This window comes from Lampris incognitus, chromosome 6 (assembly GCF_029633865.1).
Source record: "Lampris incognitus isolate fLamInc1 chromosome 6, fLamInc1.hap2, whole genome shotgun sequence".
Classification (NCBI taxonomy): Eukaryota; Metazoa; Chordata; class Actinopteri; order Lampriformes; family Lampridae; genus Lampris; species Lampris incognitus.
The window spans coordinates 42,536,065-42,560,782 of NC_079216.1; the positions used below are offsets into that span (position 1 = coordinate 42,536,065).

The 24,718-nt window shown below is 43.1% G+C and overlaps 2 protein-coding genes across 3 annotated transcripts in view; one reads left to right on the plus strand and one right to left on the minus strand.

Annotated features, from left to right (window-relative positions):
• amn1 (antagonist of mitotic exit network 1 homolog (S. cerevisiae)) overlaps positions 1 to 19,180 on the plus strand; it is a 61,492-nt gene extending 42,312 nt beyond the window's left edge. The window contains exons 4-7 of one of the 2 annotated variants that reach the window (XM_056282260.1): positions 12,381 to 12,598; positions 15,970 to 16,026; positions 16,137 to 16,248; positions 17,581 to 19,135. In XM_056282260.1, the coding sequence (XP_056138235.1) occupies positions 12,381 to 12,598; positions 15,970 to 16,026; positions 16,137 to 16,248; positions 17,581 to 17,654 (461 nt within the window). In that variant the 3' untranslated portion in view covers positions 17,655 to 19,135. Of the gene's footprint in view, positions 1 to 12,380; positions 12,599 to 15,969; positions 16,027 to 16,136; positions 16,249 to 17,580 lie in introns of both variants that reach the window. The other variant, XM_056282259.1, reaches the window with a different exon arrangement.
• A 50-nt stretch (positions 19,181 to 19,230) lies between these two features.
• Positions 19,231 to 22,768, minus strand: etfbkmt (electron transfer flavoprotein subunit beta lysine methyltransferase). Its single transcript, XM_056282261.1, has 3 exons — positions 22,272 to 22,768; positions 20,214 to 20,344; positions 19,231 to 19,731 (listed from the first exon to the last, which is right to left on the minus strand). The coding sequence occupies exons 1-3, from the start codon at positions 22,571 to 22,573 to the stop codon at positions 19,382 to 19,384; spliced, it is 783 nt and encodes a 260-aa protein (XP_056138236.1). The 5' UTR covers positions 22,574 to 22,768; the 3' UTR covers positions 19,231 to 19,381.
• Positions 22,769 to 24,718: the final 1,950 nt, after the last annotated feature.

The following is a 24,718-nucleotide window of genomic DNA, read 5'->3' on the forward strand; positions in this document are numbered from 1 at the left end:
ACCATTTGGCAGAAGAAGAGACACTTTTAACACCCTCCTTGTTCTTCTACACACGAGCCCCCAGGCATCCATTCAGATAATTAAAAGTTGTGGAGGATGAAAGAAAGGAGACGAGACCACTTCTCCTTTGAACCACACAGCCGTGGGGTCGTTTATTTCCTCCAACAAACTCTAAGTCAGCAGTTCATTCTGCTAAAAACCTCAGCCTCGTGTCTACCTACAATACCCCTTGCAAACCCCCATCCACTGTCTTAAAGGGACCGTCTCTGGCCCGCATGGAGAATATCTAACCTGCAAGTAGGTCACTACACAGGCCCCCCCAGAATTCACCATGACAAAAAGAGAAAATAAGATCAACGTGTCGGGGGACAAATAATGCGGCCAAAGCGGCTCCTCTTGACGGGTGTAGGGGCAGGGGGGCGTTCACACCGAGGGGGCTGGGCCAGTTGAACTGGCCTGTCTTAAGTCCAGGTGAGCCGGCTTGAGGCGGTTCACCGAAACCCACTCCTGCTTACCACCGACATCCACAACAAAGTTCTTAGCCCCCGCCACCAGGACACGGAAGGGGTCATTGTAGGGGAGTCACAGGGGGGTACGGTGGGCGTCATGCTGGATGAAGACATACCCAGCTGACTGCAGGTCCTTGGGGATGTAAGACGGAGGGAGGCCGTGCCGTGAAGTTGGGACTGGAGTGAAGACGCCGGCAGCATCCTGGAACACAGCCCATTGGCGGGCAGCAGACCAGGGTGCCGTGCCGTCTGAGAGATGGCACGGCACCCAATGTACCCAGTGTACATGGGTAGGAGCAGAAGGAGATGGCGTCAATCAAGCAGCGGTTTTTAACGTCTACCAACAGTCCATAAGTGCGCAGGAAATCCGCACCCAGGAGGGCAATGGACACCTTCACCATTACAAAGTCCCAGCCGAACCGCCGACCTCCAAAAACCACCTCCACATACTTCATGCCATAGTTGCGTACAGGGATGCTGTTAGCAGCATCCATGGGGGGCCGAATCCACCGGCCATTGCGTCCACTGGTGTCGCAGGCAGGATGCTCCGCTGTGCGCCCGAATCAACTAGCAACCGCTGGCCAGAGATAGTATCCTGAATAAACAGCAGCCTGCCTTCCTGGCCAACACTCAGCGCTACTACTGAGCGCCGGCCCTGGCTTTTTCCGCCCTGCTGAAAGTGCATGGTGCACGGCATTGCTTGGCTTTGGTTCCAAACCTAGCATGGTAGAAGCACAGTCCCCCTGAGTCCTGCTGCCGATGAGAAACTGCTGCCGCGGCGACGCCCGCAGCCTCAACCGGCGGTGGTAGAAGAGCGTGGGCAGGCAGCAGAGCAGCTGCACACTGCTATCGGCTGGCAAGAAAAATCCCGTCAGCCTCCGCGGCCAACTTGCGACAACTTTGAGCTGGCCAAGGCAGCACGGACGTGCAAGGAGAGCTGACGGAGGAACAAATGGCCGAAAAGGAAGGCGGGGTCACACGAACCCAGCATACTCAGCATCTTGTCCATTAGCTCCGATGGCTTGCCGTCTCCCAAACCTTGCAGCGAAAACAACCAGTTTGCCCGCTCCACCTCTGCTAGCTCAAAAGCCTGCAGCAAGTGTTTCTTAATCATACCGTACTTATCCACGGGCGGTGGGGCTTGCAGCAGGCCCAATATCCGTGACGCCGTAAATGTTCCGAGTGCCACCATGACGTAGTGGTACTTGGTCTCATCCACGGTGATGTTCCTAATCGCGAACTAGGCTTCAATATGAACGAACCATGCTGCCGTAGCCGTTTCGTAGAAGTCAGGCAGTTTGAGTGAGATGGCGTTAGTCACTGCCGCTGCACTGGTAGCTTCGTTCTCCACGGCTCACATCAGGGTCTCCAATGTGGAGGATGAAAGAAAGGAGACGAGGCCACTTCTCCTTTGGACCACATAGCCATGGGGTCGTTTATTTCCTCCAACAAACTCTAAGTCAGCAGTTCATTTTGCTAAAAACCTCAGCCTCGTGTCTACCCACAATACCCCTTGCTAACCCCCGCCCACTGTCTTAAATGGACCGTCTCTGGCCCGCATGGTGAATATCTAACCTGCAAGTAGGTCACTACAAAGTAAACATTTGTAAATTGCCCTCACAATCCCCCCCCTTTTTGTTACTTTTAATCAACAACGAATCGTCTCGAGATAAAACAACAAAGAAAACATATCTCTATCTTGGGGAACATCTTACCTCACACAAAATAACTGTGAGGCCTGTCTGCCAGTTGTAAGCCAACTGAAATGCATCAGATTTACATCAACACACTCCATATAAAGTCAGCAGTCAGACAGAAGTCACAATCATCCCATGTTTTCTCAAGCCAAACATCTCACCCCACTCTTCACTAGAAATGAGTAAAATACTCGAGAAGTTATCTACACTAATTTGAGCAACCATATTACAAGAAAAAAAGCCAGTGTTGACATTTGGGAAAAACTTATGTGAATGCTCAGAATCCATCTAAAACACAACATAGTCCCCAGTAACATTAAACAATGAATAGATGATGAAACAATGAATGGGAGATATATTCATAATACATAAATGTAGCTTGATTGCAGATTAACTAAGTAAGCATTAACATAAGGAAAAGGAAAGAAACCAGTAACTCTAAATAAAGGAGGGGATCTGGGGGAACTACGCTATCAAGTGAGGTGACTGTAGACACTTGCTAAAATCCTGATCATCGCAGTCATATAGTGGAACCCAGGGATCAGGAGAATATTTAACTTGTACGGTCTTAATACAATATTTACGGATCAACCCAACCATACAAGTAATGACAAAAACAATAACGAAAAAGAGGAGAACACCCACAATCAGAGTGCCCATGAATGATGCACTCACAGGTGCCAAGGGGCCAAACACACCCATGTACAGTATGTAAATCCTTTTCCCCTTGTTCAGTATCATATTTCAATTCTGATATTTCAGCGTCGTTGCTAGTAATATATGCACAGGGAGCATCTTACATACAGCACCCTGTGAGGCTAACAGAAGGTCCAATGTCATCTTATTTTCAGTTGCTATGCATCCAACATCATCTAAGCATCTCGCCGTGGCCATGCGGCTGTAGAGATGTTCATGTTACGTTCTAACACAGTAGAGTTACTTGATCTCTTCCTGAGCTGCACTATATCCCATACGAGGGTATCAATATGCTAAATGTATGCTGAGCAGTTGATAAGGCATGTTTAGCTTTGCGGTGGAGTAATGATAATTCTGTTGCAAATGCCTGTCTGATTAAGGGCAATAAAAAATGCAAAGTAGCACCGGCTGTGGGTTTCTTTTGGAAAACAGCTATAAGCCTGATCACCACAAATCAGATAGACCTTTTCAGGCAGCACAGGTTGCTTACTGAATGTTATCTTTACTGTCCTATTACAATGAGTAGTATTCTGTCCCTGATGTGTGTTTCATCTATGCATAAACTGACAGCTAACAGACGGGATTCAGAGAAAGATCGAACATGGGAGTGAAGTTAAAGTGTTTTACTGAGTCCTCATTTGTCTTCTTGTCCTTTTTTGTTGTAAAAAAGCAAAGGCTCTCCAAGGCACAAACGTAAAGAAAGACGGGAGAGGAGCTTTCTGTCTGATGCATGGAGAAAGTCTTGCAAACTGCCGTCTTTTTCTGGTTGACTTCTAATCTGAGTCACATGATCTGAACTGACCACTGAGAAAACACTTTACATTTATCATCGTTTTTTTTCTGCTAAAGAATATGAATTTGAAAGCCACAGAATGGGTGCCATGACACTCCCCACCTGGTATTAATTAGATACCACTATGTAACTAACTGAGATTATAGGGAGTGTCCACAGGAAAAACTTCAAAATCAGTCCTTGGTTGACATTAGAAGAACTGTTTCTGAAACAGGTCTGAGGAACATATTGATTGTCCCATGTCTTGCGATGAGCTCAACCTTTCTGATTTTTCCATTGCTGCAAGCAAATTCCTTGGTCCCACGAGCCATGGGCCATTCGTTGCACTTGGCTTGAGCATCTTTTAGAAGGACCACATCGCCCTCCTTCAGGTTTTGTCTTTTCTCTTGCCATTTGCTTCAGCTCTGAAGCGTTGCCAGGTATTCATACCTCCATCTGCTCCAGAAGGTGTTGGCAAGATGCTGCACCTGCCTCCATGTTGTCTGTGGAGGTAAGATTCCTTGAAGTGGCCTGGAGGGGGAGGGAGAGTGCAGACCTTTTGAATGAGGAGCATGGTTGGTCTCAACAAGAAAGGTGAGTCTGTGTCTGTTGAGATAGGAGTAAGAGGTCTTGAATTGATGATTCCTGTGACATCAGGGTAGACAGCACATCATGTGTCAAGCGAGAAAGGCTGGTCTGCTGCAACATGGAATCTAGTATGCATCTGGGGACACCTATCATCCACTCCCAGGCTCCTCCCATGTGAGATGCATGAGGGGGATTGAAGACCCATGAACAGCCCTCTTCACTAAGGTACTTCCTCACTCTGGGTTTACGGGGATCAGCCAGCAGGATTTTCAGCTTTTTACAGGCCCCTATAAAGTTGGTCACGTAATCTGAGCGAATCTGCTTGGCAGGTCCTCGCAGAGCAAAAAATCATCTCAAGGCATTTATAAAGGTGGATGAATCCATGCAGTCAGTCAGCTCGATGTGTATGGTTTGAGTGTTCATACAAGTGAAGAGAACAGCCCATCTCTTGCATTGTGCCTGCCCCCTCGCATACATCTTGTGACGACTGCCCAAGGGCCAAACACAATATACATGAACAGATGTTCAGTGCTCAGGCGATCAATGGATAAGTCCACCATCTTCTGCTCAGTTAGTTTCCCACAAAGTTTGTTGCATATCACACACCTGTGAAGGATGCTGTGTATACACTTCCTAACACCAACAATCCAATACCCTGCAGTGCGAACAGCGGCTTCAGTGAACACACGACCCTGTTGCTTAATTCGATCGTGGTTGTGTTCCACAAGCAGTTTTGTGGCATGGCTGCAGCCTGGAACAATCACGGGGAATTTCTCTTTGAAGTCCAGAGCAGCATGCTTAAGCCGGCCTCCTATCCTGAGAAGGCCTCCATGATCCAGGTAAGGGTTCATTTTTTTCAGAGCACTGTTCCTTGGAATTTCTTTTCCACTGGCAATGTAGGCAAGCTCTTCTATGTAAGCCTTTCTCCACACACTCTTGATTATGACTGCTTCTGTGTGTGGTACACCCTGAAGATAAGTAAGTACCAACACTCATGGCCTTGTTGCAGGGGAGAGGCTACCTCAGCATGGTCACAATCAAAGATGTTATGCATGAAGGCGTTGAAGTGAGTCTTCATCTCAGGCTTCTTTTCTAGTGTGCATAGAAGAGGAGTAAGGTGCGTTAATGCCTGGTCTCTACTGTTGGGGAGCCGCTGGTGTGGTGTTCTCAGGGGTTAAAGTGGGATTTGGTAAGTGGGGGATGTCTTTGGCTAACCATTAGCCAAAGTTAGCCAACGTTAGCTAACATTAGCTAGCTAGCTATCGCGATTAGTTGTTTGAATGGTAGCTAGCTAGCTAACGTTAGGCTAGCTAACCACTGGTCCAGTAGTCCCGACGTTAGCATTGTTAGCTAATAATAGCTACCGGTAGCTAGTTTGCTAGCTAGTTAGTTATTTGAATGAAAATATTGCATGGCCAGAGCTAAGGTTGGACAAACATAACTAGCTAGCTACCGGTAACGTTACCGGACGCTACCGATAGTTAGCTTGCCTAGCAGCATTCAAACAACTAGCCAGCAACGTCAGCAACTAGCTAGCAACGTTACCGGGTGGAAGATAGCTAGTTAGCTAGCTAGCTAATGTTACGTTCGCTAACGTTAGTTGCTTGAATGAAAACCACAGCAGAGCTAGACAAAACTATTGGAAATACTATTGGAAATACACTGAAGATACTCACTCTTTATGCCCCCCAATCCAAGATAATAGTGCAGATAGCAGCTGACGCTCTCTCGAGTCTTGTCTGCCTGGTGCGGTGAACTGACCCTGACCCATGAGTGTGAAGCCAGTCTCTTTTGATGTCAAGTCTGGTGAAGCCAGACAGCAGGCAGGTGCGGGTCACGTGAGGACGCGATATCATTCAAACTTTTAGAAAAAGTAAAGTAGTATAAAAATAGAAGAACGACTTTATTTGCGATTTATTTTGTAATTCTTGTGAATTGGCTGCATCATGTTTTTTGTTTAAAATTTTACTGTGACAAAAAGGTTGAAATTACTCCTGTCTACAGAGTGCCGGATCTCAGCTCCAGTTGACTTGGGGGAGGAGGGGAAGTGCCGGTGTCGGGATCCGGGTAGCTCCGGCCCACTTTAATCACTGGGTGTTCTGAATGGTAGCGGCACCACCCAACTGTTGCTGTCATCCATGAGCATCTCTATCCATGATTTCCAAGAAGAGTCTGTCTTCGATAGACAGTCCTACTTTGTAATCATTCTCTGACCTTTCAAAGATGGTGCCTCCTATGGCACAGTCATCAAAGATAAGGGTGTTGCATGCTAGAAAAACTTCAGGTGGAGGGTTGACGCTGAACTTCTCTTTGACGCAGAATCATTGGGACATGGAGGAAGAAAGAAAGGACCTCCATTCTCAAGAACATGGGTGCAGTAAGTACTTACAGCTGCGGGCTTGTGCACTGATCCTAGGCAGACATCTCCTACCATGACCCAACCCAGGTCAAGTCTCTGTGTGAAGGGGGTGTTGTTGGGTCCATTCCATTGCTCCCGCACTTTATGGACCTGGAGGATGTCACAACCCAGGAGAAGAAGAATCTGGGCTTCCGGATCCAGTGTTGGAATGCAATGAGCAATGGGCCCCTTTTCTGACAGGGGGAGGAGTCTATTAGCCAAAACCCGAGCGAGAGTTTTCCCAGTGGTGAACAGGAGGGTAATGCCCCGGTAATTTCCGCAGTCTGCCTTGTCTCCCTTCTTAAAGAAGGAGACAATGAGGGCATCCCTAAGTTGTGCGAAGATTTCCTCCTTTTCCCATATTTTGAGGAGAAGGGCGTGGATGTGACTAAGGAGAACTGGCCCACCATCCTTTAGGATTTCTGCTGGGATGCAGTCAGGTCCAGCGGCCTTGTTGTTCTTCATCTTCCTTATGGCATCCTGCACCTCGTTCCGACTGGGTGGTGCTCCCATATTCTCGTTGATGGGTTGTTGAGGGAGTTGGTCAAGGGCCTCCATCTCAGGAGTGGTGTCCCTGTTCAGTAGCTCCTCATAATGCTCTTTCCATCTGTTGGTCATTGACTTATTATCTTTCAGCAGCATTAGCCCATCTTTGGAGTGAAGGGGGGCTAGGCAATGGTGGCTGGGGCCATATACCACTCTTGTGGCATCGAAGAAACCTCTGGTATACATGCATACACACACACACACACACACATACATACACACATACATATATACACAAGTACATACACTCATACATAGACACATACAGACATACATACACACATACACATAGGTACAACAGTTTTAACCAGTTTTTACATGTACACATATATACATACACATGTACATACACATATATTCACATGCATATGCACACACATGCACATACACATACATACACATGATTTAAAGTCCCATGGGACCTTAAATTCAAATCTGGCTTGAAGGACCAGTTTGTAGGTGAGACTAAGTGGTTCAGGTGAGATAGCCATCGCCAAGGTGTGTTGATCAAACACAGAGGAGGCAGAACTTCTCTTTACCAGTTTATTGGCAGTTATAAGAGTGGGCGAGGAAACAAACATGCAAGATCCACAGAGAACAATCAGGTTACATGTTCTATGCAATCATAACATTACATATTGTAACTGAAATTCAGGGTAAGTAATGGACTACATGTACTCTGTTAAACCAAGGACCAAGATAAATGATATTAATAAAATAGTGAATAAACTACCCTCAACAGCCAATGTCATGGTCTTCTTCTTTGAAATGGTTTACATATTTTAGCTGTAAGGAAATGCCTTCATGGTCTCATGAGCTACTGGAAGCACACTCTGAGGTTGGAAAATTCTCATTCAAAATTGCATGTTAATAACACAAGATAACACCAGGTTGGAAGCATGAACTGTCACCCAAATAACACTACTGATTATGCATCAATTACCTGCACTCAATGAAATACTCTTAAAGTAACACCAAAGTATTATTACGCCGTTCTGATTCTATACATAATGTTATAAAAACAATTATGACAGCAAATAACACAGTAATTTAACTTAGAGAGGATTTACGTTTAACCTTTCTTGGCAATATGGTTTAATTGTGAAACAGTAACTAGATAGGTTTGTTTAACAGTCAGAACGTAGCTTTCACCCAAGATAAACTTAACGAGCTGCCTCTAGAATGATCAGCTGGTGTTCAACACCAAAGCAGGTGAAACATTCACTTGCATTTTTGATGTATGCACACAAATAATACAAGTGGCATTAACTGCTAATTAACTAATAAACTTAGCTTCATTCCCCAAGTTTTTTCTTCACTTCCTGGTTTACTGTGGGACTAACCGACGCTAACCAGCTGCCGCCACTCAACGAGCACATGGGGGGGTGATATGCTCATGCGCATCACGTGGTCACACAAGTCTGCTGTCACCTTAAGAGTCTCTTGAACAGATCTTCTTTAGTTTTGTTTTATTGAAATATTTCAACTGTCAAGCATCCTCTTCACCTCGTCCTTCACACTCCCCTCACAGCTACCCCCTTCCCTCCTCCCCCTCCCCCCAGCCACCTATACCTACTGACATAAATCTATTATAACTGATAGAACCCTTATACCTGACAACCTACAGCCCATATTGCATATCTACTGATGTTATATTGTATGTATGCCCAATCTACTGATTGTTGTTGTTTGTCTAGGCAACCATGGTTGATGTGATGTTGATGACGATGTCTCTTTTTGCCTTGCCACTATCTATGCCTGAATTTCCCCCACAGGGATCAGTAAAGGTCATCTTATTCTTATGCGTATTTGAACATGTCAGCAAACTCAATAACGGGTGGCACGGTGGCCCAGTGGTTAGCGCTGTCGCCTCCCAGCAAGGAAGTCCTGGGTTTGAACCCCAGGGTTGTCCAACCTTGTGGGGCATCCCAGCTCGTCCTCTGTGTGGAGTTTGCACGTTCTCCCCGTGTCTGCGGTGGGTTTTCTCCGGTTGCTCCGGTTTCCCCCACCATCAAAAAAAACATGCATGTTAGGGTTAGTACTACTGTCTATGCCCCTGACCGAGGCATGGCAAGACTAACTAGAGTTGGTCCCCGGGTGCAGCACGGCGGCTGCCCACTGCTCCTAGCTACACAGCTAGGATGGGTTAAATGCAGAGCATGAATTTCCCCACAGCAATTAATAAAGTATATCAAAATGAAAAATAAAAAAATAGCATGTGTGAGAGTATGTCAATGGAGTACAAACAATGTATTTCAAAAACATTTATGAAATTATTGGGATGCCATATCTGAGAAGTTTTTGATTGCCTGTATCAGATTGTTTCTGTGCTGAATATAAAGGCATGTCAGTAAAGTACATATGCATAGAGCCTTTCAGCAGTGTAAACGAATGTGTATGCGACTGTTTCTTAGTGTGAACCTGTAAGCGCCTCCTCTGAATGTGTGTCGTGAAACATATGTGAAAGGATAAAGTGTTTATGTTTCATGCGGCATTGCGTGAGGTCACTGTCACAAATGGCAAATTTTGCAACTTTAATTTCAAATTTAACTCTTAAATGGCACACCCTAACACTCAATTCTACTCATGTCGCAATGTATATATTTAGAAAATGAAAAAAAATTGCAGACTTGGTCTAGTTGTTTGGATTTTTAATGAGTGCATATTCCAAGAGAGAACAAACACAGCAGCAGCGAGGGAGTCACCCAGAGAATGTCTTACCTTGAGAGTTGAATGAGCTCACTGGAGTAAACAGCCTCATGACCTATAAGCATCATGGTGAAAATAAAGGAGCATGTTTTATTTTTCACGAGTCAAAGCAGCCTTTGTCCTTGTAACTAATTGGCACCTGTTTTCCTCTTGCATCACTTGTCTGGTTTATTTGTTTAAGGCTGTATCAGTATATCCTTGATGACAAAAGGGAACATAGGGCACGGAACAGAGGCCTGTTGTTCATCTGACATGTCGTCCCTGTGTGTTTGGCTGTAACCGCCTACATGGCGTCTAACAGTTTCTGTTGACACATTAGCTTTTCGAAAAACTAGTTTTAATTACTTCTGATCACTCCATCCACAGTAACATCTGAAACACATGAAAGCATGCAGGCCTTCTAAGGAAAAGATGTTGACCGAATGACAGAGTTCTCTAAGCCTCTATTACAGCTTGAGTTTCAACTGATTCTGAGTTATTTCCAGGGTAGCCTACATGTTGACATTTGTTCTTCAAACTCTGAGGTGTTTTGAAACAAATATACCTTAGTATTAATCCAGTTTACTTTTGATTCAAGCAGAGGACTGAAGATGGTTCTTCTGCCCTCTTCCGCAAGATTTAACAGATGCATTTTTTTCAATAGTAGAGTAGTGCGGGCATCCGGGTAGCGTAGCGGTCCATTTAGTTGCCTACCAACACAGGGATTGCCTGTTTGAATCTCTGTGTTACCTCTGGCGTCGGCCGTCGCTACAGACACAATTCACACAGTGCTTTTCTAGCTGCAACAGCTGCTCAAAAAGAAAAGAAAGAAAGTCACTTTATTTCATCACTGTACAGGTTACAATGAGTTTGTTCTCTGTATTTAACCCATGCTATGTATAGGAGCAGTGGGGAGCTGTAGCACCCGGGGACCAACTCCAGTTCTTCTTTCCATTGCCTTAGTCAGGGGCACAGGCAGGAGTATTAACCCTAACATGTATGTCTTTTTGATGGTGGGAGGAAACTGGAGCACCTGGAGAAAACCCACGCAGACACAGGGAGAACATGCAAACTCCACACAGAAAGGACCTGGGACAGCCTGGGGTTCGAAGCCAGGACCTTCTTGCTGTGAGGCAACAGTGCTAACCACTGGGCCACTGTGCTGCCTAACCACCGTGCCTAAAGCACTTTACAATTAATGAATGCCTCACACGCACACGCACACACACACACAAACATACACTCATACACCGATGGCGGTGTCAACAAGTTAACAACCAACTCATTGGGAGCAGTTAGGGGTTAGGTGTCTTGCTTAGGGATACCTCGATATTTTTACCAGGAGGATTGAACCGGCAACCCTCCAGTTACCAGATGACCTGCTCTACCTACTGAGCTACTGCCGCCCCTGATGTTCTCCCCTGCTACCCTTTTAGGGGAAATGTCCTGAAATGATTGTCTTACTAAAAGTTTTAAAATATTGAATGACCCTGTCATGGCAATACTATACCAGACTACTCATTTGTCTAAAATTAGAGGATTCAGAGACAAAGCTCTTCGCAGTACTATCACACTTTATTAATGCTTGGCACACATAAAGCATCGTTACCAAAGTGCGCGCTCTCCCCTAAGAGCACCCCTCCTTTATAGCAAGCAGGTACGCTCCCTGTGTTGGGTGACTATAGGGCAGTTGTTTGTTCTCATCCGCCTTAGCACAGTCTCCATCTATACATGCAGTGCAGGTGCAGTGGCACAGGTTGCGAATGCTTCCTGTTGTCTCTCAACCTTCACACATGGCGCTTGTCTTACATTAACGGTTGACCCATTTCCTGTTTTATCCAATTCTGCAAGGTTGATGCTACATCCAACGGGGTGTAGGCACAGAAGTAGCTGTGGTTGGATGTTGCAGCCATGATTGGCTGTTGCGTTGGCCAATAGACAGCGCAGAACCTCGATACGCACTGACTTGAAGCAAATGATGCGCACTGAAACATTTAGCTAGCTAGTTTACAACTGACCTTAACATTGCCAGATCGTACTGTAACCCTAATCCTACCGCTATTGCTATTGCTAGCTAACTAACGTTAACTTAATTCGCCCCAACTATTGCTCTGTCTGTTGGTCTGGCAGTCAGTGCACTTTGAGGTTCCGCGCTGTCTATTGGCTGACGCAACAACCAATCACGTCTACTTCTGTGCCTACACCCCGTTGGATCTAGCATCAACCATTCTGCAACCATTTCCAAGAAGTTACCCTTCTCGTTGCACTTTTGTGTTGAGCTTGAACTTCCGCTTTCAGCTGTTGTCTGCTTGGTAGATGCTTGCAGCGATTGTCTGCGGTTGTCTGCTCAGTCCCCTACTGCCAAGGTGCTGCTATCTGATAAAGTAAAGAGTCCTTCATGTTGACTTGGTTACGTCATGTCAAGGCAATGCTGTATTTTTTCATGAAAACTCTCCTGCCCTGCCCTGTCCTTTCCATCTCTCTAGGTGTGATAACTCTGGTCTCTTCATGCCCAAGCCTACAGAAGTTCATTCTGGAAAACTGTGTGGGGGTGACAGACGAGGCAGTGAGGGCTCTCGCCCACAACTGCAGAGACCTGGAGGTCCTCTGTCTAAGGGGCTGCTCCACCATCGGAGATGGTGCCCTGCTGGCACTGGCAGAGAACTGCAGGCTGCTCCACACTGTCCTGCTCTCTGGAACACAGGTACTTCACCTTGAAAATATTCAAACGAAGATGAAATTCTTGTTCTAAGCAATTTTACGTTTCTCACAATTGCAGTCGGAAGTAGGTCGTACCGTTGTCTGCCATTTTTGCATGTAATTTGAGTATGGTCAGACATAATAATAATAATGATAAATCAATCTTATATAGTGCTTTTCTAACACTCAAAGTCGCTTTACAATAAACAAGGGGAAACAAGACAACAGATGAACATAGCACAAACATACAGGGGGGGATGGGAAGGGGGGGCCATGAGAGGGAGACGCGGCAGCCACGCATGATGCCAGCAGTACTCTCCGACTTAGTCAGATACAAAAGGGCAAGAAAAAAAACCCAACAGCACTGTTGACGTTGATTTTCTGTAGGGGTTTACTCCCGTAGCCTATCCCTCTCCCGAGGTAACCACTAGGCAGTGGCACTATGTAACCCATAGCTGAGGGCTAGTTTGTGGGCATCAGGGAATATCCACACACTGGTGGGCCTGCATACCGCACGTCTAGGGGCCAGACCTCCTCCGAGTCCCTTGTAGTTCAGCCAGGGTCCAAGATGTACCCAGTTACCATGCGTCGCCACAAAGAGGCACTACATAGGGCTTGCTGTTGGAGAGGCTATGTACTGGCAGGGAGAGACTTAGTACATGCTCGACTCTCCTGTTCGCATTTCTGCTAGCCAGCGGTGAAGGTTGAGAGTGAGACATGACAGGCACAGAACACTACACCAACACACGAGACGCTTCACAACAACCCCACTTCTTACACAAGAATGTCAGACATACTAGTCTTGCTAGCCAGACCCTGCTTCAAGGAGACGGAGACAGTTCTTCAGCAATATTTAAAGAGCAGTGGAGGTCATCCGGGTGGTGTGCCGGTCTATTCTGTTGCCTACTAACACGGGGATCGACGGTTCAAAGCCCAGTGTTAACTCCAGCTTGGTCAGGCATCCCTACAAACACAATTGGCCGTGTCTGCGGGTGGGAAGCCGGATGTGGGTATGTGTCCTGGTCGCTACACTAGCGCCTCCTCTGGCCGGTCGGTCAGGGTGCCTGTTCAGGGGGGAGGGGGAACTGGGGGGAAACTCCTCACTGTCAGGTGAAAAGAAGGGGCTGGCGACTCCACATGTATCGGAGGAAGCATGTTGTAGTCTGCAGCCCTCCCCAGATCGGCAGAGGGGGTGGAGCAGCAACCGGGATGGCTCGGAAAATAGGGTAATTGGCCAAGTACAATTGGGGAGAAAAAAGGGGGGGAATCCCCCCCGGGGAATCCCCCCCCCCCCCCAAAAAAAGAGCAGCGGTGAGTTTGACGTTTCTTTTTAAATTCTATATAATAGGACTCATTCTTTAGTATCTTAATAATGTGTTAGCTGTTTTAACATAACGATCATAAAAGTGGCTCTGGATGTCAAGTCAAAAGTGAGTTTGGACCATGTGTTGGTTACAGCATACATTGTCTCCCTAAAGATGGAAGCTGAGTTGCCATTGTCTTGGCCCATCTGGACTGGACTCTGGAGAGGCACTTAGCTCCCAACGAGGGCTTTGGGACTCTGTTTTAAAATTGGATTGATTGAACTTTGTTGTCTGCGTTTGTGTCTTTGTATTTAACCATTTCGTATTACGAGACATGTCTGACTTCTGCTGGGATTTGCCGTTTAACTTGTTCAATTTTAAGAGAGAAATTACAGCTAGGGTGCATCAAGGTCAGTGACTTCTCCTAACCCTACGAACCTGACTGTCTGCCACAGTATAGCATTTCAAGAAAACATATGTCAAAGCATTTCATGTCAGAACTGTAATAAATTGCAATAGTTATTAAATGATTAAGTGAATGTTCTTGGAAGATGTAAAGTGTTAGTATATATTTCTTTCATCTTTACAATTAATGGCCTTTGATTGCAGATTACTTGTGAAACCATAAACGGTTAGGGAAAATGCGAAAAAAAAAGAAAAAAGAATCTGATTGCAATTGGCAGTTTTTATATAGCACATTTCATTACAAGTAAGCTCAATGTGCTTTACATTAAAAGACAAAATATAAAATATAGGCATAAACATGACAAACATAGGTAACCTAAACAATATAATTATAAGAATATAAGCATGAGTAAAATGCAGAAACCGGATCAATGAAGCGTATACCCAACGGACATTAAACATGCCATACAATTAAAACCCCAAAAAACATCAACACAATAAAATAAAAACGGGTTTCCATTTAATTTATTTGGTTATATGTGCCTATCATATAGGCACATATAACCAACTGTACAAGAAACAAGTGCGACCATACAGGTAGCATGCACGCACACACAGTAATTAACCATAAGCCTGGGAGAATAGGAAAGTTTTGAGTTTTCTTTTAACACAGTTGTAATGGACCTCAGGTCAGCAGGCAGCTTGTTCAAGAGAGCAGGACCATAGTAACTGAAGGCACCCTCACTAGACTTGGATCTAATTCTAGATACAGCTGGAAAACCTCTGCCTGATGACCTGAGATGCCTGATCGGGTTATATTGATAGCAAGAAAAAAAAACTGTTGCTATTTTCCCCCATGACTATGGTCTTATTATAAGTTGAGCTCATATCTTTGTCACCGAACAAAAAGAAATACCTGATCTGGACAAAGGCAATGTGAGTACCAGCGCTGAAGTGTTGGCCTGGTGTTACGCGGGAGAATTGATTTCCCCTTTAATCATTCCTGTGTGTCTTCTCAGAACAACTCGACACAAGACACGCTGACCTCACAAACTGTCACCGTATAAGAGTTATGTGTCAAGAAACACGATTTCTGTCTAACCTACTGACCACATCTCATTCCTTGAGACATTCATCTAGTACATGTTATAGGGATTTGCCTATAAGTACCATTCTTTTCCTTCAGTTATTTGAGCAGTTATGTCAGGACGCTGACTGTCTCCCGTCACATATTAAATAAACCACTTTAAACTCCAAAGTTGCTGCCTCTGAGAATTTTCTTCAAAAATTCCTCGACGTCTAGCTTACATTCTGGACTGACAATATTGTCACTAGAATATTTCATTTTCTAGTGATCATGCATAAACTTGGTTGTGCACATTACAATTTTGATCAGAAAGTCAAAAAGTGTCACAGGATCAAAAAAAAGAAAAAAATAAGAGTTGCTCAAATATTGGTATCAATTGTAATTTTTACACATCTAGTAGGTATGAGTGCATTTGCCATTTAATGGTAATTTATTGAGGAATTCATCAAAATCTCAGTTTCTAAGTGTTGTTTCTCATTAGTCACATACTAATTACTGGGCTCTGTGTGTGTGTGTGTGTGTGTGTGTGTGTGTGTGTGTGTGTGTGTGTGTGTGTGTGTGTGTGTTTTTCATTTGTAGGTTACAGATGTGGGCATCACTGGACTTGTCACAGGGCTTTGCTCCAATACTTTGCATGTAAGAAAAGAAACTGCTTGAGACATCTCCATTTAGTTACTTCCATTTAGTTATTTTCTTAGAGAAAGAACTAAGACATACGTTTTAAAGTGATCCTTCATGTATTGTAGGAACTACAGGTGGCAAGATGTCCAAACTTGACAGATGCGACTGTGACAGCTGTTTTCAAAAACTGTCCCAAACTCAAAAGGTTTGTCTTCACCGACTGTCCTCACATTACAGGTAAGATATAGGTCATATTAAACTTTGCAAAGATAAACTGTATGTCTGAAATCATGCATACTGAAAAATCCTAGACACTAGGATTGAAATTTTAGAGAACTCATTGCAACAGTTAGAAAATGTGCACCTTCTGGTGTACAAGTTCCAAGTGCTTGTGCTTGTTTTATTGGGTGACAGATCATATTGTGAGACTGTTAATGGTGGCTAAGTATCTGTTGTTATACTCAAAGATCTTAGAAACAAGTCCCTCACTGCTTACCTCGTGTTTGGACCAGATTTAGGTTGTTTTTTTTTTTGCTTTGATTTTTTTGTTATTGAAATTTGCATCAATTATTGATTATTGGTCGACATGGCTGACAGAACACTCTCCCAAAGAGTGATCTAATTGACCCGTTTTAATGTATTGATGATTACTGTATCCATGCTTGTGATTGTTTTGCAGATTTGCAAATTTTCCTTTCATTCTTATTCTTGCCTCACTTTTCCAAGCTGTACATGTTTCTATCTTGCTCTCTCTCTCTCACTCTCTGGGATGTCATTTGTGTATAGCCATGTCCTAGAAATGTTGTAACCAAAAAACTCACATAAGCAGCAATACTTAAGAGTAAAAATAAGTAAGCTTAAACCCTTGCAAGGGCAAACCAACCACACAGAATGGTCTCTCTGAGATCAATGCACCAAGAAACAAGGTCAGTCAGATTTATAGGCTGCAAAACAGAAGGGAAGAAAGAGAAGATGACCTGGAGCCATCTGGTAGTTATTGTCTCAAAGGCACAGAGCTCCTTTCACCAACGTCTATTGCATAAACACAAAGACAATGCAGATTTAGATGTAAAAGTCGCCAGACATGCTCAGATGACTGGTGAGAAAGCAGAACACTTAGTCACATATGCCTCATTCTCATTACATAGATTCATATCCTTGGAATATGCATAACCTTTGGAAAGACCTTTATTGATGAATAAATGCATTAGTGCCAAGGACAGAATTCTGCCTCCGCAGCAGGCTGTAGCAGTTGCCATACCTTAAGCTAATGTAGAAAAAAAGCCAATAATAAACTATTGACCATACCCATTTCAGGGCAAAAACTTGTGGTTACTAATCAAATACGATAGTTAAATGAATCAACAAAATAAGTCATCTTTGGTCTGGGGTCATCATGATCAAGATTATTTTTAAGCAATACAAATGATTTGAATAGTCTAAATGATGTCCCTGATCTGTCCCCCGAATCAGTTTATTCTTGTTGCACTCAGTGTTTATGCCTAAAAATAAAACGTGCATGGTATTGACACTATCATCAACAGTGTTTCTCCTCTGCTTCCCTCACAGATCGACTTTGGGTACCTCTGGAAGATTTTCTTGGTCGAAGCAAAATTCAAGATGTTACATGGACGGTGTATTGAAGGAAAATGTAAAAGTAATGGTATCATTCAGACTGAGAAGTACACTAAAGGAAGTATCAAAAACTAATGGAGACCTAGTTACGATTAAGGAAATAACCCACCATGTCTAATTTTAAGGGTAGCCTTCCTGTAGTTTTAAATTAAATTAAATAAAGTTTCCTTTCTTAATCCCCCTGCAAATTAACCCATCCTAGCTGTGATCTGTGTTGCTAGGAGCAGTGGGCTGCCGCCTTCGTGCTGTGCCCGGGGACCAACTCCAGTTCTTTTCCCATTGCCTTGGTCAGGGGCACAGACAAGGAGTATAAACCCTAACATGCATGTTTCTTTTGAAGTCGGGGGGGGGGGCGGAGCACCCGGAGAACCTTGGGGGACAACCTTGGGGGTTGTCCCAAGTCGTCCTCTATGTGGAGTTTCATGTTCTCCCCATGTCTGCATGGGTTTCCTCCGGGTGCTCCAGTTTCCTCCCACAGTCCAAAGACACACAGGTCAGGTGAATCGGCCGTACTAAAATTGTCCCTACGAGTGAATGTGTGTGTTGGCCCTGTGATGGCCTGGCTGCCACCCAATGACTGCTGGGATAGGCTCCAGCATCCCCACGACCCTGAGAGCAGCATAAGCGGTTTGGATAAAGGATAGATTACTGCAGCCAAGAGGACGACTGAGAATCTGCACAAACAAGCCAACAGCGCCCTCTGTCGTTTATATGTCTAAGAGCACTATATCCTCAATAGTGTGTGGGAACTGTCTCATTGTTTCGTCACTTTTGTCCCTCTGTCCTATCCCACTGCCAAATGAAAGTGCTCCATGCATCTTTGGAGCTATCTTGTCTTACACACACAGTACATTAAGGCATACCCTTACATTTTTATACCCGTAATTAATTCTTTACAGTCTTTTACACCATTCAAGGACTGGGGAAAAAAAGGGGAGACACAAATAAGGTTCAGACAAGTGGGGAAAAAAATCTTGAAAATGCACTTAAATTCAGATTAGTCTAATGTTTACAAGGATAATGTTTACACTTTATAGACATGTTCTCGGCACTAAAGATTTTTATTGCTTACTTTTAAGGCTTTAAATGGTCTTGCTCTAACCTAATTTCAAGGTCAGAAAATAAAATGGGGGTTAGTATTAAACAGGAGTAAAGGTAGCAAGGTAAGTTAAAACTGCTGTAGTTATGTTTAAAGTGAATGTTATAGAACTGGAGTTTAGAAATGTACGGAGTAATTTCATTCCACTGTCTATTGTGGTCTGATGTAAATAATAAATTGCAGTTTCATTTGTATGCACTAAATTGTTGCAGTGGTTCTTGTTTGTACTGTACCTCAGTTGAAGATTATGAACATGAAATATAATTTTATAGCACTGTTTAACAGTCACATGTTTGCCTTTCATTGAAATATACCATATCTGGGACATGATCCAATTGCATCCTTGATATAAAAGTTATACCGTGACATTGCAGCGAGACAGTTGAAACAACGTTTTGTATGAGTAATTTACACTGATCCAGTATGGTATTAAACCAAGACATATTATATTTCCAAAGACTACAACAAATGAAAAGCTGAGTCAAGTGCTTCAATGAAAAAACTAATACCAGAGGGTCTTTCCAGAAGAATGATACCTTGCACAGTTGTGCTGGTACTTATATTTAACATGGTAAATGTGCTGAAAATGCTGAAATGATTGCATTCAGGAATCAAAGACAAGGTCCCCTCCATTGTTTAAAGTTCAGGATAGTAGCGCCAAACGGAGCTACAGGTCAGGCCATAGTTCTCTTCTTGAACTGATTCAGGCAGGTCATATTGGACCAGTTGACGCAGGAGCCTTTTGATGCTATGTCCCTCAAATTGGGCTCTACCAGGATCTCCAATCAGGACTTGCGTACCATGGGATTTGATGCAGCGATCCAACCAGCTGTGAAGGCTATTTGCGAGGGCCTCCTCATAGAACATATCTCCCAAGAGAATGAGGTCATAGTGTTCAGGCTCAAAACCAATCATATTGTCATTAACGCAAACAACTGGCTCCAGGCTGTTCAGTTCACAGTTTATGTGGGTTGCAATGCTGGCAACTGCAAGAGCAATAGGGAAATTCTATAGTATTCAGACAAATACCAGGAAGTATATCTTAATGAACACACTACTGATTGAAATAACAGCTGTAAAATAATCAACTGTAATGCTTGGTCAATATGGAAAATTTCACCATGATAATCATAGGTAATTTTACACAATGTCTATACATCATAATATCTGCTTCTGTATGGAAAAATATCATGTTGAGGAATCCAGCTGAGGGTCATCATATTTGCTCATGCAGAGTTTTAAGATGATACTCTCAAATATTAAACTTAATTTTGTTGTATTTAGTTTTCAGTAATAAAGTATTAACTTTAACTAACATTAACTTAGACCAAATTATCTTTAACAATATGACTATCATGAGTTTCATCCTGATAGAAAGGACGATAACATTGAAAGATGATAAACGACAATACTGAGTTACTGCCCAGCCCTACTCGCTACATTATAAAACAAACATTGGATGTCTCACCAGTGTCAGTATCATTAGCTATTACATGAACAGCACCACATAGTTTAGCAGCTATGGATGAGGCCCCACAGCCGCTCCCCAGATCCAGTACGCTCCTGCCCTCACAGACTCCAGGGTTATTCAAAAGGTACCTGAAGAGAGATGACAAATGATAAGACTTTTTTTTTAATAGCAACATTTATGAACTTATAAACATTATAGAACAACCAAGAGCATAAATGCCAGGGGGTGAAAAATAGATACAATAAAATTAGTAAAGAAAAGAAAAACACGCAATATTGGGTATATTACAGTTATCTTTCTTCCCTTCACCCATTACAGAAATATTATTATTATTTACAGAATTAATAGCTCTGCTGGGTGCAAGGCTATCAATTCTATTCCCGTAACAAAAAGTCATTAAATAAAGTCATTGTTTTTACAGCCTTCTTAAAATAACTTAAAGATAGTGTCCATGTAGTTTCGAGTCCTTTGTGAAAACACTGTAAAGAGGAGTCCTTTTAGAAAACTTGCACCGAGGAATGTGAAATTTTGCCAGAAAGAGAATGAGGTTAATCACAAAGGCACTTTCATCCAAATTCTTATCCTCTGTATGAAAACCAAACAAATTACTACTACTACTGCTACTTTTGGCTGCTCCCGTTAGGGGTTGCCACAGCAGATCATCCGTTTCCATTTCTTCCTGTCTTCTGCATCTTCCTCTGTCACACCAGCCACCTGCATGTCTTCCCTCACCACATCCATAAACCTCCTCTTTGGCCTTCTTCTTTTCCTCTTCCCTGGCGGCTCCAGATTCAGCATCCTTCTCCCAATATACCCAGCATCTCTCCTCCACACATGTCCAAGCCATCTCAATCTTGTTGTTTTTTATGGCTTCAGTAACACAAACTCTTCCACACATTGTTTAATTTGGATGGACTAAAGGAATAATGGAAGGATATTGAGTACCTTGCAATAAGGAAATCAAACCACTGGGGATAGCTCCCACCACTATAGCAAATTCTTTGGGTGTTACAGGAAAATTAAAATGTACAAGAAACTCATCATATGTCATGAGATAAACCTTTAGAGTTCAGCAGCTGTCCTACCAATAAAACATTTCTATCAGTTACTAAACAAAATAGTCTTGTGCTTGTATAAAATATTGCCGTTACTCCATATATAGTAATGGTGTGGAGAAAAGTTGTGCTTGTAAATCAATTTCCATGCCAGTAAGGCTTGCTTATGATAGGCTGATAGTTTAACAGGGAGTTTGTCAGTTTGATAAGCACACATTAACAAGAAGGGAAGACACCCAACCTTACTGAAGACAGCTCTAGCGATAATGTTCCACATGGATGAGCTGTTAGACAAGAAGTACTTTAACCAGTTAATCTTCACGGTATAATTCATAGAAGAAAAATCTAGAAAATCTAAACCACCATTCTTAATAGTGTTGACAACTACAGATTTCGTTATATAGTGGACTCGATTTTTCCATAGAAAATTGATCAATATTCTATCAGTGGTCAAATGATAAATGTTAAGAGACATGTTAATGTGTCCTCAGTTGATATACAGGTAGGCTTATACTGTACTACTGTTTTATATGTTAAGTGAATATGTGCAGTATTATAATTGTGCCACTGTGAGGCGCTAAGGCGCTGGGTATAGATGACGCATGCTTGCATCATTACGTTCCTTATATAGGAGACGCGCCATGTGACGAATCAGTTCAGATGTTGAGTTATAGCTGTCACCGTGAGACTGATGTGTGTACAGCTCGCTGATAAATACGGCAGGCTTGGCTAAATGTTTCCTCATCTCCACCGTTTCTCCGAATGCAACGTTAGCTGCAACAGTATTATAACGTAACAATAAGACTTAGTAAAGACTTGCTGCAGGAATATGTCGATTTCGTCATTTCCATGTGATGCGTTGTGTAGCGTTGATCGAGAGGAAAACACGTGCAGCAACACACCTAGAGATGAGGCCATCACATCACTTCCACAGATCACCTTTCGTTAATTTAAGACTCGTCATTCAGAATAAACGTATCATGCGAACCCGAATTCTTACCGTGCAAGTGCTTGTCCGCCTGGCCAGTATATTGCCCAGAATGGGTCAGAAAAGGGCCAAATCTCCGGCCTTGCGTCCCAGAACGTACAGTTTGGAGTGAACAATCTCAATTTAATTTCTGGCGTCAAGCTTTTATCTCCAACTATCTCCGTATTGTCTACTATGAACTTCCTAATGTCGCTGTCAGATTCGACGCCCTTTGAGAAGCATCTGCTTGTGTTTACGCTGAACGCTTTAATAAAAGTTATTTGAACGAGACGCGCAAAGCTGCGCGGGTTAATAACGCCCAATACGCTGATCATGTTAACGCTACCGGTGCTAACGTTATGAAACGACACCGTTATTTCACGTGTGGCATTATGGTGCAAAAAGCGGTTTGTAAGCTAGATGGCACACTTGTTTAATGTTTAACCATACCGACTGGTCAGGAGTATAGCCTGCTACTTTATTAGCGTTACATGCTGCCGTTAGCTTGTGCTAATGATTGACGCCACCCACACGAGTGCGTTATCCTGTCGGACATGGTACTTCCAGGTTCCGCTCTTCTAAAGCCCGCGCAACATTGGTTCCGCGTAGAAAAGTGCCTGGCTTTCTATCAAAAAGTGTCGCTTTCTTGACTATCTATCTATCTATCTATCCATCTATCTATCTATCTATCTATCTATCTATCTATCTATCTATCTATCTATCTATCTATCTATCTATCTATCTATCTATCTATCTATCTATCTATCTATCTATCTATCTATCTATCATTTCATTGGATCTGATGCTGCATACACGCCGAAAACAACAGCTATGGGGAAAAGATGGCCTTGCCTGTTTGGTTATTTGTTCATTCGGACCGCATTTGCCATTACTACGTCAGCAACTGTTTATCGTAATGGGTCAATGTCAGACTTATTCACAAACATTGAAAATGCATGCAGCGTAAATAAAAGTACAACTAACTGATACTCTCGTCGTTTTAAGCTTTTGTAACTGTAGTGTGTGGCAAACTTAAAATTGGAGATGATGCCATCATTCTTGAGCAGTCATTTAAGGAAAATAAAGGTATTTTATTCTAACAGAATACAGCACATAATCTGGGCTGCCCCTCAAAATAAGCAACTGTGAACCAATAGCTGACATGGAGTGTCAACAGATGCTTCATAGAATAATTGACTCATAATATTCATCCGGTGGTGGTGGTGTGTATTAGACCCCGAGGCTGTAATTACTTGACACCATATGTTTTCATACAATCTAAAGATATTTCTATCGGTGGAGAAGGTGCAATAAATACTTCCTGTGTAGCCGGTTGTTTCCTTCCAACCTGCTCAGGCTGTTTTTACAGATGACTCCATCAGGGCCTCAGGGGGAATTGATGTGATTTCACTCAAGGGCTGTAACCTGTACTCCTGCTGTGCATGAACCTATGCGGCAAGGGAGCGCCTGTGTTTTCACCCTCTGCATCTGAAGGAGAAGAGATACACATATGTTAACTTCCACCACTAACGAGTCTGTATTGAAGAATCAATAATGAGGTTCACTTGTACCATGTCCAGGAGCTTGAGACTTTACACTTCTAAGACCAAATATAAGAAATCACATTACCTTGGTCTATTAAATCACTATAATTTGCATTCCTGGTGTGGTTTGTTAAATCTTGGGGGGGGGGGGTCAATAATTTACACATACAATGTAGCAAAGGCAATCTCCAGTGCTGCAAAATAACACTTTTCCTTTTCTGGTAATGTTCTTTTACAGGGTCCTAAAGTCATAACCAAAATGCATTTGTTGTTTTCAATCGTCACGTTTTTGTAGTAGACGCTACCAAAATAAATCCCATAAACTAAAGCCTGACACCTACTGGTCAAAAGGGAATACGACAGTGCGTCGTTTTCTTGTTTTATTTGACGAAGAAGTCGCGCTAAAAGGAAAGCCCAACAAAATTACATTGACCCTTGCCATACATACACTATTATCTCTGCTTTTGTGAGTGAAAGAGGTTTTTTTTAACTGGTCAGGATTAAAAAAAAGTAACATGATATTGCACCTTATTCTTTGTATAAGATTCCCATGATTCTCCCTTCTCTTCTCTGTTGAACACCACTATTACTGCTCCCTTTACGATCTCATTTTCAACTTTAAAAAGCAAGCTATGGTCTTCCTTTGGACCTACCAGAGCCAAATTAAGTAAAAGAGCAATTATTGTTGCTATTGCAGGGGCTTATTAACAGGTTTGTCTCAATCAGATCTCCGCACAAACTGAAGTGTTATATAGCTTTAAACGTTGTCTCATTCTTTGCACGAGTGTGTGCATGTGTGTGTGTGTGTGTGTGTGTGTGTGTGTGTGTGTGTGTGTGTGTGTGTGTGTGTGTCTGTCTGTCTGTCTGTCTGTCTGTCTGTCTGTGTGTGGGTGCAAAAAGCACATAGTCTTTGATCAATACACACCAAAACAATAA